Genomic DNA, 18,723 nt, shown 5'->3' with positions numbered 1-18,723 from the left:
AGTGAGTAATAACAGCTAGCTTAGCTCATTTTAATGTGAGAAATAACAGCTAGCTTAGCTTATTTTAATGTGAGTGATAACAGCTAGCTTAGCTTATTTTAATGTGATTGATAACAGCTAGTTTAGCTCATTTTAATGTGAGAAATAACAGCTAGCTTAGCTAGGTTAGAAGGCTACAGACTATTTTTAAACAGAATATGGAAATATAATCATTTTTAAATTAATAAAATCATTTCCAAATCAATGTTTTGTGTCAGATTATATATTTCTTAAGTAGGTAGTTGTGTAATAAGCGGGATAATGTGTCGTGAGTGTGTGCCTTCAGGGTGAGACTAGACCTGCTCACCCTGTCGGAGTTCCATTTCGCCAAAACATTACCCCTTACTTAATCCATCTCTTTGTCTTCCCTAAAATGCTGCTGTTCAGACTTACCTTCAGGAACTCTGAAATAATAATGTGGTTTAATTCCCCATAAGCCAATAGGTCAAACACTTCTTCTGAGAGGACTAATAAATAACAATTCCAACTAAAACATGAAAAGTTGCGTAACTTTCACCTGACAGCTGCTAACAGCCCATGGGCAGCTTGCGTGGCAGCATGTACACTATGAACTCTGTGTTATTATATGTTCTTAACTGAAGGCCGGTCTTCATCAGTTGTTGTCAGTGCGGTATGTCACAGGGATTCAAAGAAAACAAATACACTTGGGTCTCTGAAAGAGCAGGCACAGTGAAAACGTTGGCATACCCTGCAGAGATGGATCGGTATTTGCAGCTCGATGCGGTCATGAACTCAGTGCGTACATTCGCTGTGTAACACACACATGTTCATCTTAGTTAAAGAGGGTAAAGAAAGGCTCTGACCTTCCTGAGCTGCATTCATCACGCTGGACTTCCACTTGCTAAATTGTCTCTTACAGATCACTTCTCCTCTCTTGACTCTCTCATTTTGTTTACAGACAGAAGCAGGGTGGATCATGCCTCACACAGTGTGGACACAGCTTCTCAAATATAAATGACAGATGTACCTAGAAGTTGTTCTTGATGCTACCAGCTTGGAGTTTGTGTGTTTGTGTGCATGCATGTGTTTGTGTACCTTAAGTCTCCAGAGAGGGTAGGTGGAGTCTGTTTCTCTGTTGAAGAACCTGGTGGTCTTTGTCCCTGCACTCAACAGATACTCTGCAGGCAGCCCCTGTGTCTGAGAGATGTACCGGATCTGCACGAGAGAAAATGAAGACATACATTTGAGATTTTTTACACCACATGCATGATTGAACCATCAGTCACATTTAATTGGGGAACACTGTGATTCTTTCCTGCCGATGACAGAAAAGGTAAAAAGTTTAGGATGGATATTCTTTTGGCACTTCAGAAACTTTAACTTCTCCAGACTTGAAATATGCAGCGCACCACTACATGACCTCAGCTTAAGAGTCTGAGATTGATTTGAGACTTGTAAATGAGACACTTTGCTAAGTTTTTGGGCTTGTGAAAAATCAGGCGAGCTTGTTCAGTGATGGAGCACAACTCGCTCAAGGTTTTCCCACTGAGCCTCGTCTGACTGATAGTGAGGGGGGAATGCGGCAATGTCTTGCTCTGGAGCACAGGGGCTGCGCTAATTGGACAAGTGGCTCTGTGGCATCTGTTCAGATAAACAGGGAGGCTGCGCAAGAATCATCAGGGGCTGTCAGGGGGATTGGAGAGGCATCCCGGCCCCCTGAACACACTCACGAGCACACACTTATGAAAGAGAACACACATAAATGCATACACATTTCCATTACTGCACATTGACTCTGTTTCATAGGTATGCAAACACACACAATCACAGCAGCTCAGGGGTCAGGAGACAGTCTGAAGGTCCAAGCCGCCATTATGTGTTACCTGATCGTACTCTGAGGCTCCGGGGTAGAGGGGCCATCCCAGGAAGAGCTCAGCTATCACACAGCCCAGGGACCACATGTCTATGGCCTCACAGAACGGCAGGCCGAGGATGATCTCTGGAGCCCTGAAGGCAGGAAAAACACAAGGTATGGTTAGACATCAGAGAAAAAGACACATCGTATCTGTAACATGAATGCATTACAGTTTCCAAAATTAAGTCACATCTGCCAAAGCTTTGTCAAGAGTTTCTTTTCTCTCTTCCTCTGACATCATGGAGAGCGGCCCAGTGTACTGCACAGGTCTGAAGGGGAAATAATCGAAGCTGAACACCAAGAAGTGAGCTGGAGACGGTCCACAAACTGTAACAACCCTCCCAAAGCCAATTTAATGTAATTAGAAAACAAGCACACAGAAGTACACGGTTCTGCACCCAGACACAGTCACTGTTCCACTGTTTCACACCAAGAGAGGCCGTTTAATTAATGGTCAGAAGACAGATTTCAAGGGATCACCTTGCAGAAAACTGACCCTGCAGGAGCACCAATCACAGAACCCCATCCCTAATCAGTCAGACACAGTGACTGTGTAGAAGTGGAGGAGCATATATGCAGAGTTTAAAATATAAGCTATTACACCATAAAAACAAAAACATATTCAGAAGAGCATGCAGTCGGCTCCATTCAGGCTTTTAGTGAGCTGCGTTTGAGTTGAGAACAATGCTGGATATCTAGACGCTGGCTTTCATACACACAGTAATACACAAAGGGATCATTTCAGGAGAAGTAGAGAAAAATATCTTTTATTTGATAAAAAAGGAGAAATATTGTTTCAGTTATTTGAGCAGCGCTGCAGTCCACAGCAACTTTTATTCAACATGTTTTATATCATGTCAGAAAGACTGAAAACGAGGCTCAGAGAGACGAGGCTACAGTGACCACACAGTGAGCACCAACTGAAATCAGGTCTGAACGTCTAAGATCTAATTTCAAACATTTTTCAACTTGCTAAATACGGTTACAATACGGTTAAAAGTTTGATCATTCGTTCATTGTAGCTTTGAAAGGGTGACGAAAGTGATGACTGTAGCGGCATATCTCCAAAGTCATTTTGCAGCGGTGGGTTAAATCTGGTTTACACAAAGACGTAATTTCAACACATTTTACTTATAAAGCACTTTTCTAATCTTTGCGACCACTCAAAGCTGCTTTTACACTACATATCACATTCACCCATTCACACACTGATGGCCGAGGCTGCTACCTACAATGCCCAACTCTCAATCAGTCAGTTAACACATTCATACCCGTTGGCTATGCCACCAGGAGCAATTTCGGGTTCAGTTTCTTGTCCGAGGACACTTTGACATGTAACCCGAGGGAGCTGGGGATCGAACTTTCGACCTTCTGATTGAAAGATGTCCAACTCTACCGCTGAGCCACAGCCGCAAGAAGATTCGGAGACATCGTTAAGGGAGCAGTTTTGAACATTCTCCACTGAAGAAGAAAAAAGAAGACTGAGCATGTGCAGGGACTTAGGCTGTGCAGCTCTGACTAAGAAGGCAGAACGACTTCTGGATGCTGACGTAGGTGATCAAGTGTGTCAATGCAACTCCACTTATGTTTGCAATAATGTTTTGCTCACTTATACAATCATTTTAGCCGCTAAATATAAGATGCAACTTGCGACAGAAGCAGGTGAAATCTGACGTTTAATAAACGTCTTCAAACAGTCGGTGAAAACTTTCACTATTGAACCAGTTTTAACGTCTTTTCAACAGAAAAATGGCTAACGTTCACAGCACTTTCAGCAGGTTTGGGGTGTTTTTCATGTTACTATTTAGTGATATTTATTCACTTCCAGATACAAAAACAGGCAGAGTCCTTGTCCTTTCTCTAATTTTAAACAAGCCTGGACTGCTGATACTGAAACTCTATCTATTAATAACATATTAGCAGCATGATCACAGGAGCTTAAGGCTAATCTTGTAAAGTTTCTCATTCATAGCATGGAGTGCTGATTGCCGTAACAATGGTATCTAGGCTAGGGCCCCCCCTTAGCCTGGGCGGGCTCTGGCAGGGAGAGGAGCTGGCCTCGGTCCCGCTGGAACTGAAGGTACCAGGGAAACAGAGAATGTGGAAAACAGCATGGGGGGACGCTATGGGGCTTTATAGGCCTGCAGAGGGGCGATGGTGAGCGCTCTGAGGGCAGCTGGGGGGATTGAAGGAGAATGAATAAACATACCTTACATACTTACAGTAAAAGCATATTTCTGACTGTAGCCCTCTGCCCTCTATTCACAGCTCGCTGATGAAAAAGCAAAGTGAAAAGAGGGCACAGGCGCTTCGGCGTACACTGAGATATGTCTAATATAAAAAGGCAGAGGACACCGGGAGCATAGAGAATGTACAGAACAAGAAGAAGGCAGAGATGCAAATAGAGCAAATGAGTGGGAGACAGCATCGCTCAGTGAACATCGCCTGTCACAGGAGGTGCTTATTGGGGTCTCAAGGGCAGCAGGGGAACAGACACCAAGACAACACTCTGGCAACAGTATCTTAGGGCACCATTACACAGAAATACAAAGACACATCAGACACAATGAGCCGAGACGTCTATCAAGGGGCTGCCAAAGACACATAAAGGAGCCTGCTAGGAGGCGATAGCAGAGGGAACAGCCAGGTCTGAAGGTAGGAGAGAGAAGAGAGGTACACCAGGACCCGGGTCAGCATGATCCTCAGCTAACAGCCTGTTAGCATGACTCGCGTTTCACTGGTCACACTTTCATTACAGAACTCAAACAAGAGGATTCTATTCATACATTAAAATATCTTGTTTGTGCTTTAAACTCTTTGCTGATCACACTCTGCCCAGCTGGAAATGTTTTGTTCCAAGAACGTTCTGAGAATGTTACGTGCGATGTTCTGTTAATGTTTTGACCGGGAAGTTTTGATTTGGTTCCCAGAATGTTCCTTTTAATAGCAGGAGCCCGTTCTCTGAAAACATCTTCAGAAAGTTGCTGTGAGAATGTTCAAACATTTCAGGATCATTTTAAAAATCACGTTCTGTTAGTTCAGGCTGTACTAACATCCTGAAAAGATCCTCAGCATGTTGCAGTGAGCATGTTCTACCTTTGTTTTTATGTAACATTGAGACAATGCTTTAACGTTACAAGAACTTTATTTGAAATGATAAACATCCTTCAAATGTTTTTGAATATTAGATTAAAGTGTTTTCTTTCAAACATAATCAGAACTTGTCGGTAATGTTAGCAATGTTATGGGAACGTTCCCTGCTAGCTGGGTGTGCAGATTTCTGCAATATTTTTAAAATAAAAAACCAACACACTTCTAGCTTTGTGGTGCATTTGCTAGGATTCACACACTTCTACACAATAAACCTGGTTATTTGCACGACTTCTCAAAATTCATTTGACTTTGAGAAAACAAAAATACATATGAACCACTGCAAGCTGCAAAACGTGACGCTGTTCTCACAACATGTTGCTGTTTTCTGACTCAGCTGCGAGGAAACTCTCGCCATCAAACCACATTGTGGAGATGAAAGCCGCAGGAAACCTTTCATCAGGCGGTCCTTCAGATCACTGTGACTGCTGCCGACACATGCAGGACCTTCAACTTTACCCCCTTTTTATACAGAGACACCGAACTAAGTGACTACCAGCAGCAGTCACTTCTCTTCATTCTGTCATGTAGCTTCGAAACATGTTAAACTAAAAATAGGCCTGAACAAGCGTCATGTCTGATATCAAAGACGGGTCATAAAACTTCTGTCATCTGAGCTTCTTTAAAACGAAGTCTTTCGTTTCAGCCTATGCAAATGTGTATCTGCACGCCTCCACCACATGGACTCTGCCCCTGTGCGTGATGGAGATTTGCTAGTGTTGATGTTATGCTTGGATCCATTTTAGCCTGAACCTTCCTGGGTTATGCTCCAGTGCTCTACTTAGCCTGTTCTCATGGCTCCTCTGCCTCTCAGAGAAAGCGCCCCCCGTCAGCCCGAGAGACACAGTGAGAGAGAGCGAGAGAAGCGAGGAGGGAGGAGAAAGAGAGTAAGCTGGTTGCTCATGATATAAAACCACAAATGCAAATCTGCCCCTGCCAATGCACCGCTTCCATAACATGCAAAGCGCCCCGCAGCTGCTGCTGATGCAGGCTTTCACTGGCAGTGATAAACAGCGCACACATCTGCACAGCTCAGTAACCTCACTCCTTTCCTGCCCCCCTTTCCTTCCTAGAGTAGTAGAGAAATATTGACAACTCATGCAAATAGGGAGATTTTAGTTTTAGTTTATCTCTGTCGCAGGTAAATTAGCACACAATCGTCCAGGTGTTTAGCAGTCGCATGTTTCTTCACTGTTGTGTTTACAGAATTTGGAGGAATTTTAAGACTTAAAACATCAAAGAACAGAAAATTACAGCAAATGAAAAACATTAGAAACATTACAGTCTTGTCTTTCTTTGGGCCACAGAACGTACAAGACTAATAGAACAGTCATGCTAGCAACAATCATGCTAGCAGAATGCTTAGCTTCTGAGCAGACTAACATTTGCTGCATGAAAAGCGCTAAAAAATCTAAATTTGACCAAATGATTGTTGTCTTTTTTACAATTCATAAGCATATTAGACTTCTCTACCTCATGATGGCGCTAGAGGAAAACCTGGTGTCCACATGTGTTTATGGAGCCTCACCACTAGTGTGACCAAAACCTTCACTCTTGTCACCTGGCAATCTCCAGAACTGAGGAGCTTGGACACACCATCTGAGCGTGCTACATTCAGCTGACACTGCCAATTTATCACCCGTTAAGCTGCACCCCACCTCGCTCATCTCCAGTTGGCATGGCTACCACAGACAGACCTCTCCGAGGGTGGTGCTGGGCTTCTCGCTGCAGACCGTATATGTCACATACTGTACAGACGGTGTGCAAACCACCGGCAGGCCAGAGGCTTTCTCTGGAGTTCAATAGGGACCAAACTGCATGAGAGGCCTCAGTGTTCGGGGTAGTGGCTCTGACAGCACTGGCCCCTGACAAAAGAGAGAGAGGGAGGGTGGGAGAGAGAGATGGAGGGAGGGAGGGAGTCTGCATGCTGACATCCTCCCAGCTGGCCTGGTCATTGATGAGCCCCAGTCCCCTTGGGATCCAGAGATGGCACGACTCATGAATGGAGCCTTTCTTCTGCCACCCCAGCCCACCTCGGCCCCTCCGCCCACCCCCTCTGCCAGTGCAGCCAACCCCTACACCTCACCCTGCCTCACCCTCCACCCCCTCCTTACATCCCCGCTGCCAGCTAAACCCCCTTCCAAGCCCTCAAAGTAGGGCGCCGAGGCCAGGCTAGGCTCCCTCCCCGCTCGCCTGTCCGCCCTCTGCTCTGTTGAACCGTGCCTGCCAGCCCACACACACACATAAACACACACACGCAGGCACACTCGCACTGACACACACACAGCTGACATCACAGGCTGTGTGCATGTCAGGATGTATCCATCAGGCTGACCTTCCCTTAGCTTGGCTCCAGACGGGAGACTGATGGATCCCTGGAAGCCTGCAGCATTTACACACATATAAATGCACAGCACACACACACACACACACACACACACACACACACACACACACACAGGTCAGCCAGTCAGTGGTAATGGATTTGATCTCTTTTCTTTCCGTTTCAGAGACTTAATCATAGACCCTTATGTAACTATGTTTTATTCAATAAGCAGGCAGCAGTTATACAGTAAGTAAAGACTAGCATCTCTACTGGTAAATAAGATCTTATACTGGTAGATACTGGCGTGCTGTTACGACACAGTGCTGCTGGGGAGAGAGATAGCTGTCCAGAGCGAACAGGAAAAAGCACTTCATGAGAAAAGAGCGTGCCATTAACTTTTCCCCCCTCTATCTCTGCTCTTCTTTCCATTTCCTCCCCTCTCTTCGCCTCTTCGCCTCTCTCCATCCCACGCTCTCCCCTTGCCTAATGTAAAAGGCTCGGGTTGGTGCCGTGAATGACTCCCCTCCTCCCCCGGGGTATTCATCTACATATTCATGCCCTCTAAGGTTCCTCCACAGCCTCTTTGAAGATGCACCATAGAGAAACACTTTTCTAGATATATTGCACGGTGGTCGCTGACTGTGAAATCAATGTGCAGAGTTACATCCCATACCGCGCACCTGTGGCTCACAGGAACACGCCCCCACCCAAGACACACACACACACATATGCATATAGCTTCCCAGCCACTTCACCTGCCTTCATCACATCAGAAATTGCAGCATGGTGCACAAACCAGCCACAGCAGTGCTCATGTAAATGCACATTAATGTAGGCAGAGACTGGAGACAGCGTTTAAATTAAAAGACTGGTTTCCAGGTGGTTCAGGGTTGGAGAAGGGGTGGGGGTGTGTGGGGTATCTGGACAAGGCATACTTTTTCACACAGTCCTTGAGAAATGTTGTCTCACTCCCGAAGCATGGACGACATTCCTGCTGCTCAAGGTCCTGAAAACAGGCCTCCCTCTCTCTTTCACTTTCCCTGCCTCTCAGAAAACGGCAGAGCGAAAGCGCTGACGAGGCTGCCGCTGTTTTTACTGTAAAAGTATTAACATTCCCTGTGAGTGTAGCGATGCAACAACAGGGCAAATGAAAGCCTACAGAAGGACAGAGTGAGTGTCAATAAAAAAGGTTGGGACTTTCATAACTGTGCAAATTGCTACAGACAAACATGCAAACACATATTGGCAACTTAACTTTCACAGAAGTTGTGATTGAGGTGATTAAAATGCATCATGGCAGCACCACCTGAAGTTCAGCTCAGCAGCCTCAGAGGGGCCAAACTGTGACTTAAAGCTGACACACATTCAAAGGTGGAGCCTGTTCCTCTCCCAGTCTCAACATCTCACACTGAACTCCTCCGGTTTTTGAGGGATCTATATGATGACATATTCAGTGGGCAGACAGCCACCACTGTGACCGAGGCACACATGGCACATGGAGCCCTGTCGTCACAGCGTGGCACGGTCAATATTAGCACACAGGATATGCCACATTCTCTCACATGGCATCACCCTATGTCTCAACACGCAAGCTGTTTCACAAATGTTAGATAACATATCCGATTTCCTGTTCGGCAACAAAGAACATCAAACACATATTTTATTGGCCTGCCGATACGTTGGCTGCTATGGAGACTTTCTCCCCCCCTCGGAGAGGCAGTGCAGCGCCCTTCTCCTCCCGCCCTCTCTCTTTCTTCTCCCTCTGCTCGCACAGCTTCCATTAGCAACGCTAACAACTACACAAACCAAACAATGAGTGCAGCTACAGCTCCGCTCAGTTGTTCGTTTAGACGTCTATGCAGCGCTTCATCGTTCCCGTGTGGTAATTACCTCTTTCCTGTGGTTATTATTATTCTCCAGCATGCCGCTGATCCTATAAGTAATACATCTCATTTCCACCTGCAACCAGCGGGCACTCCCCAGCTCCCTGCACTGCCCCCTACACCCCCACCGCCTGGTGCAGGGTCAAAGGGACAGAGCGCTTTCAACAGGGTGGAGGTGGAGGGAAAACGACAGAGCGGAGATGAGGCAGGGAAAGACAGAGAGGGTGGGGTGGGCACAACAATGGAAGATGGATGCCCTCCTAATCAACACCCATCCACCTACACACACACACACACACACGCACATATTCTGTCCCTTCAGACTCTCTTGTCAAAGAAAAAGAGTGCCAGGAAGGATTTGCGATGGGTAAATGATGGGTTTCTGTCATACAGTGACGCTCTCTGTGCAGACAGCCTGGAGAGGAGATGTAGGGGGCGCAGAGATGGAGCCTCACATCTCTCCTGCCCTATTAGGATGGAGGAGCGACAGTCAGACAGTATTAGGCCAGTCTACCAGCCACTGTGCCGACACTGACCCAACCCTCAGGCATGTACAGCTCTGCTCTGTCAGACTGGAGTCTCCATGAAAATACGACTTTAGTGGATTAATTATAATGAGTGATTAACATCACATCCTGGAAGGAAAACTGATATCTCTTGATAGAAAGTTCCTTAGAAAGTATTAGATTGTCTTGTTGACCCTTCAGAAGGATGCACCCTCATACCCTGTTAGTCACCCACTGTCAACAAGCCCAGAGGAGAAATGTGGGTCACAGAGCGCCTGCTAGGAAGGGGGCAATGCCAAACTAAAGGCAGAAAAGCAGACAGACGATAACACATTCAAACGTGTAGTCACTCAGTCGACCGGCTTAACCAGCTGGCAAGCCTGTCACCACGGCTGAGACGCTCACCCAAACAGACAGCAGAGCGGCAAAACGGGCAGCGAAACACACTCTGCAGACGGGCGCAGGCGGGCAGTCAGGCAGAGGAGATTGTGTCTGATGAGTTTGAGGGACGCTTAAACTGAAGCTTCGATCACTTCAGTAAAGTAGAGACTACGAGGGGTCCAGGGAGCCAGACTGAGACCTTTCTTTCTTGGGCAGCCCAGAGCCCACATCCAAAACATCAGACTGTATCGTATCATAATATTGTACCGCAGCCTTCCAGTAAAAAAATCCCAGTATGGCATTAACTTCTGGCCAAACAGATCACAATCTCATCTGCGTGTCCGTCTCCCTCTCGTGTGGTTCGTCTGTATTTGCTGCTCTCTCTGCTTGATGGACATTATTGTCGTTCCATTATCTAGTTTCCTCCAGCAGTTACTTTAGTCCTGGGCAAGAAATTGCTAAGCTCTGCACCGATACGTCCCATCCTGTTGATTTAGGGTGACTCAGACAGAGATGAGGTGATAGGGGAGACGAGAGAAAGAGGGGGACAGTCGCTGTGGTTGGCCGGTAGCTGCTGGATGTGTGGTGAAACAACAGACGCTGGAAATCCATTTGAAAGCGGCGCCTGAGAACGTATAGCCAGGAGCTGCGGGGGCGCCGTCCTACCGCCGTAATGACATACGTCTCCCTGCCGTTTAATACACACACACACACACACACAGTTTCAATCCTAGATGCTCTGCTTGACTAGTTCCTTATTTCTGGGGAAAGTGAAAGAGCACATGGGGGAGACATTTGCAAGCAGACTGAAAAACTCCCCTCCACCTTTCCCCCACCCGGGATGCTCCGACATACAGTACATGCGCTACATTTCCCAACCTCCTCCCATCCCCCCTCCCTCTTTCTATCACTATCCCTTGTTTGACTACCGTCTTCCTTCCTCCCACCCGGTCGGGCAGTAATACCATCTCCTGCCTAATCAAATTCTGCTGTGTGTGACATGAATTCTCGGTGCCCAAGGCTGCGCTGCCTCACGCCGAGCTACAGGGCCGCAGAGAGCTGTAACTAAAGCCCACACAGGTCCTATAGAGCAGCTCCACATCTCTCTCTCAAATTTTACACTAGCAGGAGACCTGCTGGCTTCCTCCTTCTTCTTCTTCGTTCTCCGCTTGCCTCGGTGTGTGCCTGTCTGGGTGTGCAGGGTTTCTCCGTGCTGCATGTGTGTGTTTCAGAGAGTCCCCGGAGTGCAGCAGGCTCACGGTTAATTACAGAGCGGAGGACAGACTGACGGAGGCTGATCAGGACTGTCACCAAGATGTGGTCAGATCTTAATCCAGCACAATGGTTGACCCCCGGTTTAATCTGCCACAATAATCATCATACATGTTAACACGTAGAAGACACATATCCCTAAACACACACGCTCTTGTGTCGTTCAGGACGTCCTCTCGGGACAGGTGAGGCCTCCACCGATCACGACTCTTCCTCCTCAGACTCGCGACCCTTCATCTGCCCCAGCGTGCCGCCTGCCTGCTGCGCCTTCACACACTCTCAGCGCCGCTTGCCACGCTGCATTCTTCCCTGACAAGAATTAGAAATGTCATCACGTAGAGAAACAACAGCAGGATTATTAAGGCTTTAGGGAGGAATTTGGACAAATAGGCCATTCCCGTCTCATAGCCTCATCAAGAGCCAGTCTTCTGGCTCAGACTGACGAAGGGAGACGGATATTGTTGCGTGTGGTGATTTTAAGGACTTGTAAATTAAAGTTACAGTTGGAGGAGATGAGCCTTGTCGTGAAGGTGTTTGCTTTTGTATTTTTGCCACATTAATACACCTTTGTTGTGATGTTTCGTCCATCATCTCTCCCTCGAAAAACAAGCAAATGTAGGCAGGTATGAATCAGAAACAGGTGCATCACTGCTGTTTGCATTCATGTTTCCGATGTGTGGCTAAACCCAGAAAGAGCTCTTGTCTGAGCAGCCATAATAATAGGAGAAGTCTTCAAAAACAATCAGTCACAATGACAGGTAATTAATTTGTCCGGGCAGCAGTGGCCTGCAGTCATTTGTGAGTGTAGTCACAGTTAATCACCTCTCAATGACAATACCCCTGCACTGTTTTCTCTCCGTCGCCACAGAGAGAGATAATTTTCTCCACCCCTGCGTCGACGAACAAAGAAGGCACGCTCGGCGTTTAATATGCCATACATTGTATGTTGAGGGAAAACAATTACTGTACAGCAACAATCAATACGGCATTCTCCTTTTCATGTAGCCATACTTGAAGATTCAATTATTATGGACAGAATGACTTTGTTATTCCTGCTGCTGTGGCCTCAGTCAGCTCTGATTCCATCTTCTGGTTATCACATGGACACGTCCACCACAGCGGGGGGAGCTGATACGTCTCACTGCAGCTGCTGTGAGGAGTTTTTAGCTGGTTAGAAATGGTCTACATTTAATGTCTCTATATGAGCTAGAAAAGAAAAGCAAAGTTATTGTGTACTACACTGCTCTTCACACTGATACCACCAAGAGAATTAAAGCAGAGCAAACAAGTCAAGTTCCCTGAGGTCATGTTTTTGTTTTCAGTTCACTCATGTGGTTACTTCCTGTTTTATTTTGAAATATTTACCCTTGTCTCTGTCTTTCAGATCCCTGCTCCCCGTGTCTCCGGCCTCAGGTGTCAACCCCGCCCTAAATAGACTCACCTGTGTTCTTGTTTCCACTTGATTGTCTGTGTGTCCAAAATCACTACTCACTATGTAGTGCACTATATAGGGTATTTGCCATTTTGTAGTGCTGTCTGAATTATGAGTGACAATTATTATAGCCTATATAGTAGACTCATTGTATCCCACAATGCATTGCGGAAAAGTAGTGTACAACCGAAGGTCACTAACCAAGCATTAGCTGTGTCCCAATCCAGCGGCTGCAGCCTTTGAAGGCTGATTGCGTCACAGCCGTGCGTCGAAGGCTGTCCCACTTCAAAGGCTCCTTCAGATACGGCCGACAAATGCGTCCCCTGTTTCCCACCGTATCCTGAGATGCATTGGCAATTCAAACGAGATGGCGGACTTTTAAACAACCGAGGAAAACACTTTCAAATGTACAAGTTTGTGGTTTCAACTTAATCGAACAGTTAGTGCTACACATATTTAAGAAAACCAAAGGGCCCTTGAAACAAATTATCTTTAAAATAATAGGTTAACTTGAGCTTAACTCCTTCGCAGGCTGCAGCCTGCGGATTGGGACACAGCTAATGTGTACCATCATGCATTGCGGTGCAGGAGGAGACGAGAGGAGTGTGACCAGCTGGGTCTGATGTACAAATGTAATTTTGCTAATAATTCTAACTTTTGATCTTGAAGCCTGTTTTATCTGTTTCTTATCCACGTTATCAGTTGTGAATTTTATGTTGCATTACGCTACCACAGTACAACTCATGGCTGATCTAGCTCGCTAACGTTAGCCGTTAGCACTCTTGTGTATAGTAAATGCCAATGGTGGCGCTGCTAGCGTTGAGCTACAGCTAGAGGGGCTAAATGTATTTCTTCTCAGTGTAACAATGTGCATTGGAGTGTCACTCTAGCTCTGGACTTAGCTCTGGTTTATTTTATTCTCTTCAGGAACGATGACGATGTGGCCAACCTGACTCTTCAGCAGGAAGCGCTTTGCTGCTGCAGCTGGATGAGAGAGAGAGACGTGTCGAATTCTTCTGAATGGGTTTCTTATTGTGATGTGTGATTTTATTATAGGCACTTGACAAAATTGAAATTGATAAATTTGTCTTGTTTCTAATATATCCGTTACCTGTTCTTACATTGTGTAAAGCTGTGTTGAAAGAGATGGACACAAACAAATGAGTTGTGGCGTAAAAATATGGTTTCATTTTTTTATTAACAAAACAGTATGTTATATTTATTTATTATATTTAATTATTTTGTGAAAATACGCTCACTATAATATTATTCATCACTGAAATTCATGCTGTTACGTATTATTGATCCCGGCCGGCGTTGAGCTGCACGATTTATGTGCGCGAGAGCGATGACGTCATCATAGGCGTCCGGCGAGGTGGGAAGTCGTGTCCGAGAGTGGGGGGGTTTTGTGATTCCCTACGTAGTGAGCAGTGTGTAGTGACTCCCTGTGTGTCTTCCCTCTCATTGCCAGTTGGTTGTTTGTTCCTTCGTGTCGCCTCGTTCCAGCTTTTTCCTAGTGGCTGATTTCTGTGTTTGACCTTATAGCGTTATTTCTTGCCTGCCCCTTTATCTGCAATTACCTGTGTACCAAACCTGGACTGGACATTAAACTCTGCCTTTAACTTCTACCTCCCTTGTGTGAGTCGTGTATCATTGAGTCCATCACCTGTTATTGGTCATGTCACAAAGAGCCGTAGTTCACGTTATCCCTGGCAGAATCAGTAGTACGTTACACAGTTAAAAGGTAGCAGGACATTTCTGTACTTATATTACACACTCATGTACAGAACAGGATCAGCAAAGAGATGCTGGTAAGATGTAAGCGTACAAAGAGCATGCTTTGGATTTACGATTGTAAAGACTGTGACGATGAGGGGTTAACATCCCACAAGTTGTACATATTAACGCAAATCAAGGGTTAATAACAGAAGCCCATTCATCATTAAGTCTGTTAATGGCCACGAAATACAGTCGTAAAATATGACCACAACAATTTCCCAGAACTCTCCACTCTTTCGACCGTGCACGTGAGACATAATGAACGTAGAGCAGCATGTGTCTCTCTGCTGGTTGGAAAGTCAGGTTGCACTTAAACGTGAGAGCCTTTAGCTTCTCTTACTCCTCCAGTTAAAAGCCTTTAAAGACAGATAGAGACGGGAGAAAGGTCATGTTTACAAGCCAAATGATAAAGTGTTAAAAGAACTGATAGCACCACCTGATATTGGAGACTATTTGTTCCGGGGAGTCAAATGACAGACAAGATTGTTCGGCTCTTTCATGGATGCACAGATTGCTTTCCGAGACAAGACGCACTGCATTCCAGGCAGCGCTGCATGTCCTGTGACAGCTCTGTAACTGATGGTTGCCTTCCTCAACCAGGTGTTTCCCTGTCTCAGCGTACCTGCCCAGAGGGAGGACCGTCCCCTCTCACTGAACACACACACACACACACACACACACACACACACACACACACAACAAAGGCATTCGGGCTCTGAACATTTCCTTTTGTTGTGGAGTCGGAGGCAACCGACAGTTTTACAGTACAAGCAGAAACTGTGCTGAGCAGCAGCACTGGGGGAGCCTGCTGGAGTCTGTGTGAATTTTTAACCAGCGCTAAACATGACACATTTACGGTTTTTCAGGCAAGAAATCATATCGCACTGAAGGCTGTGTACAGAGGAAATCTCTCTTCTCGTCTGTTTGTCTCCCTCTTTCCTCCTTTTCTTCTTCTGCTGTGTGTGTGAGCGCTCCGAGGGCTCAGCTGGACCGAGTCCAAAAGGACACGGTGTGAAATGAACACAGCTCTGACCTCCCAGACACCCCCGACACAGCCAATCAGATCACTTCTTCCCAGCACACAGGGCACTATAATTGGTTGGTGGGTGGGAAATGTGACCAGTGGGGATTGGAGTGGCGGGAAAAAGGGAGGGAGCGAGGAGGAGAGGAGGGGAGCAGGGAGTGGTGCTCCGGCTCCTCCGTGCACTTTAACCGACCCTCAGCTCAGGACAGGACAGGAAATCTCCAGAACAAAAGCTAGCTGTCATCTGCGCCTGACAGGCTCGCTCTGAACAAAGCTGCTCTCAGCTGACTGGCAAACGGGCCGATCCTTCGGGGAGCGAGCTTGTTGTAATCTGGTCCTGTCTCACATTCCAGACGTCTCTGGTGAGCGAGACGAAAAGAGCGTGCCCTGAACCCTCAAACAGGAAATGAGTCCGAATGTCGTTCCTTTCCCTGGGACGGGGCCTCAGCTGCGGCCAGCAGAGGGTTGCAAACAACATCGCCTGAATAAATAAAAACATGCCCATAAGCTGACAGAAACACGGGCAGAAACCCTCCTCCTGGTTCCTCTCCTCTCTTTCTTTGAACACATAGGTACAGACGTGCACACACCCCTCTCCCAGACATCAGCGCTCACAGCTGCATGCCCCGGGCCTTTGTTATCTCCAGCCCAAACCCACACTCACATCAGCCGCATTCCTCAGCCTCCCCGAGCCCCAGGGGCAGCTTCACAGCTGGGCACCGAGCTGGGCTGTTCCCCGCGTCCCTGGCTCGACTTTCACCAGCACGATCCTCTCCGTTTCCTCCTCTACTCACCGTCTCACTCATCCAAAACAGAGCATATCCTCGTGTCTACGTGACGAGGTTAGACAGAGGTGGACAAGGATGCAACACTGCAAGATGAAAAGTAAACGCTGGAATGTAAAGGTGTTAAAAATCCTGCTGTTATTAAATCTAATTTCTCCCTCTTGCAGCAGCGATTTCTTTAAGGTGTGTCATGTCGACAGTGGTAAGAAGGCATGTCAGCAAACACACTACACAATCTAATAACTAATCTGTGACTGGGCGCCTGATCTGGTTGCCAGCAAACAGCAAGAGCAGTCGATATATGACACGGATCTCATAATGCAATAAATAAAGGTATGAGACACGGTGTGCAGCCCGACAGAAACAGGACCCCGGTGGGATCGTGAGAAGGGAACATCAAAACTTCACTTCACTTCTCTCAAACAGTTCCTTTTCACACCAGCTCAGCAGTGACATTAAAGGGTGGTGCTATCGTTTACCAGCCCATCAATCAGAGGAGAGAAGGAGTGACTGATAGCTGAGTCAGTCCTGATTAAATATCAGCGAGAGAACAAACTCCGATACTTCACACAGCGACTATAAGATCCAGACGTGCAGGCTGAAAGAGCACACAGCTTTAACCGCTGAGAAATGTGCAGAGAGAAACACAAGTCGTGAGGAAGCCTCGGCGACATGTGTCCTTCCTGTCCGAGAGGATCTCACTGCCGCTAAGACTGTGAGAAATATTATAAACAAGAGGAAAATTAGGCAGAAAAACAGAATCCACACACCTGAGAGCGGAGAAGACCCCCGACTGAGGAAATGTACTGACTGTGTGCGTGTGTGTGTGTGTGTGTGTGTGTGTGCAAGCAGATGTGTGTGTGTAAATAGTTAAGGCCAGGCTCTGTTTCATCATTTCAGTAAATGCCACGCAGTATATCAGTCTAACTGCTAACGTCTGGGGCCATTTCCATATCTGTAATAGAAAAAACCATCTCCCCTCAGAGCCGCTCCTCCACCGGCTCAGAGAGCCCAAATAACACACACGTGTCTGCTCAGACATGCACACACACACACACACACACACACACACACACCATCTCTGATGAGCTGACACAGAAAGCTAGATTTATTAAGAGGTGGAGAGAAGGACAGAAGTGAATGTGTGTGGGGGTGTAATCACAGCGATGGACACAGGTTGTTGTAGACAAAAAGCACAGTGAAAACAGGACCCCCCCCTCCCCTCCCCCTCCCTCCACCATGGCAGCCGTAAAGTGCATCACTCTGCTCTAAAAAAACCTGTTTATTTCAGACCTGTGACACAAAAGCCACAGCGGCATGCAGGCTTATCTCTCCACATCCCTTGAAACGAGGCGCAGCCCCCAAAGAGCTCCCCGGCGCTCCACATGCCACTTTCAATTAGTTCCACAAAGAGAGTCTTCCTCCACCAAAAGGAAGATGGGAGCTCATTACTGAATTCCTCTCTACTCTCAGCTTTGAAATATAGATCAGGAGGTGATGTCTGACTGCTGGGCTCCGCGATGTGCCACTTGCCGTCCGTGCCACACCAGTCCAGAGCAGACGAGCGCAGAGTGCTGCCTTATGGATTAGCCCCTCCTCAGGTTTAACAGCCCCTACAGCTTACCTTCTATCTCACATTAGCTCTCTGCCTCCCCCTTCTTCACTCGTTCGCTCCCTCTTTCTATCTCTCCCTGCACTAAACAGGCTCCCTGAAGCCACAGCTCTCAGCACTAAAACCCACAAATGGGAAAATACCAGTTCTAATAATCTGATGAGAGCGTAAGAGAGAAGCAGCGGAGGAAATGTGGATATCATATCGCACAGTGGTACTTTCATAGTGAGTGTAGAGGCAGAGGCAGGTGCTGATAAGGTAATGCAAATTCATTCAGGTATTCTAATGAAACTAAAGCTCAGAAAGGCTGCAGAGGTGGGTCTCTGTGGAAATCAGCTCTTGTATAACTGTTCATTAAAGTCCGCAGATTCAAAAGTACTCAGTTCTAACAAATAAGCCATGACTGCTTATAAAGCCGAGCATGCAAATTGTGAATTATTTGGAACGGTGACACACAGAAACAGCGCTGACATAAAACACGGCGGCCGCATTTGCCCGGAGATTAAACATCTATTTCTTATCAGGCCGGAGCCGAAAGGCAGCAGCAGCCACCGTGAGGCAGCAGAGCCGGCTAACAGCTCCCCCTCAGGAGCACAAACAGCACCATCACCAACATCGAGCTGTTTCCGTTTCTGACTGATAATCTCATTAACGCCAC

The 18,723-nt window shown here is 46.8% G+C and overlaps 1 protein-coding gene across 5 annotated transcripts in view; it reads right to left on the bottom strand.

Annotated features, from left to right (window-relative positions):
• The window catches only part of hipk2 (homeodomain interacting protein kinase 2), a 71,449-nt gene that overhangs the window by 20,539 nt on the left and 32,187 nt on the right, over positions 1 to 18,723 (bottom strand). For all 5 annotated transcript variants that reach the window (XM_069685707.1, XM_069685709.1, XM_069685708.1 and 2 more), the window contains exons 3-4: positions 1,884 to 2,007; positions 1,096 to 1,215 (exon numbers count right to left, since the gene is read on the bottom strand). In XM_069685707.1, the coding sequence (XP_069541808.1) occupies positions 1,096 to 1,215; positions 1,884 to 2,007 (244 nt within the window). The remainder of the gene's footprint in view (positions 1 to 1,095; positions 1,216 to 1,883; positions 2,008 to 18,723) is intronic.

Source organism: Semicossyphus pulcher, unplaced genomic scaffold, assembly GCF_022749685.1.
Source record: "Semicossyphus pulcher isolate SPU_LCO1_2020_fin unplaced genomic scaffold, fSemPul1.0.p SCAF_8, whole genome shotgun sequence".
Taxonomy (NCBI): domain Eukaryota; kingdom Metazoa; phylum Chordata; class Actinopteri; order Labriformes; family Labridae; genus Semicossyphus; species Semicossyphus pulcher.
The sequence above is the reverse complement of the archived record's forward strand: the minus strand, read 5'-3'. Positions and strand labels throughout refer to the sequence as shown.